Source organism: Crocuta crocuta, unplaced genomic scaffold (assembly GCF_008692635.1).
Source record: "Crocuta crocuta isolate KB4526 unplaced genomic scaffold, BGI_CrCroc_1.0 scaffold344, whole genome shotgun sequence".
Classification (NCBI taxonomy): Eukaryota; Metazoa; Chordata; class Mammalia; order Carnivora; family Hyaenidae; genus Crocuta; species Crocuta crocuta.
The window spans coordinates 1,596,842-1,597,636 of NW_027533081.1; the positions used below are offsets into that span (position 1 = coordinate 1,596,842).

At 69.5% G+C, this 795-nt stretch overlaps 1 protein-coding gene across 1 annotated transcript in view; it reads right to left on the bottom strand.

The window, feature by feature from the left end:
* The window catches only part of CLTCL1 (clathrin heavy chain like 1), a 102,430-nt gene extending 102,149 nt beyond the window's left edge, over positions 1–281 (bottom strand). Inside the window, exon 1 of the mRNA XM_077745871.1 lies at positions 232–281. Coding sequence (XP_077601997.1) covers positions 232–273 — 42 coding nt within the window. The 5' untranslated portion in view covers positions 274–281. The remainder of the gene's footprint in view (positions 1–231) is intronic.
* Between the last annotated feature and the right edge of the window lie 514 nt (positions 282–795).

Genomic DNA, 795 nt, shown 5'->3' on the forward strand with positions numbered 1-795 from the left:
CCAGACTAACCCCCCCACCCCCCCGCCCCGGCCGGCCCGGGTCTGCGCGCGGCGCCGCCTCCACCCGAGTAAGGGTCGAGGGCCAGGGGCTGGAGGTCTGGGCAGGGGGCCAGTCAGCGGCTCCTCACGGGTCCCTGGGGACGTGGGGCGGCGGGGGGCGCGGCTGACAGGACGGAGCGCGCGACCGGCGCTGGAGCCTGCCAGGTCCCGGCGCCAGAGCCCGGGCCTCACCTGGAAGTGCTCCTGGAAGCGGATGGGGAGGATCTGAGCCATGGCGGGCGCGGNGCACGCGCGCCCTGTCGCATGGCCCTTGCGCGGGATCACTCCGCCCGCCGCCTGAGGGTCCGCGAAAAATAGTTCCGCTCGTAGCCGCACTTCCGGCACCCGGGAGTAAGACCCGATCTGCCCTTCCCTGGGGAGGTCCCCACGGCTGGTGCGCGCGGGAGGGTGGTGGAGTCGCAAACTAACGCCTGGCCGAGGGCCTAGGCAGGTGTGCGCGGGAAAGTCAAGGGGTTCCGGGCTAACCCCTGGCCAGTGCCCAGGAGGATGTGCGCGGGAAGATGAACCCCATCCAGGGCTGCTGCCGGCGGATCCCCACGACGGGGGTGTGCGGAAAGGTGGACCAAGTCTCTGGCTGCAGTAAGCCAGTGCTCAGGGCAGGTGTGCGCGGACGGGGACTGGGCGTGGGATGGCCTCAGCAAATTTCCTGAGGAATGGAGTTTTCAGGATTGGTAAACCAAGACTCCAGACTGCCCTTTCCTAGAGCCTTCCAGGTGTAGGGGGTAGCGGGCATTG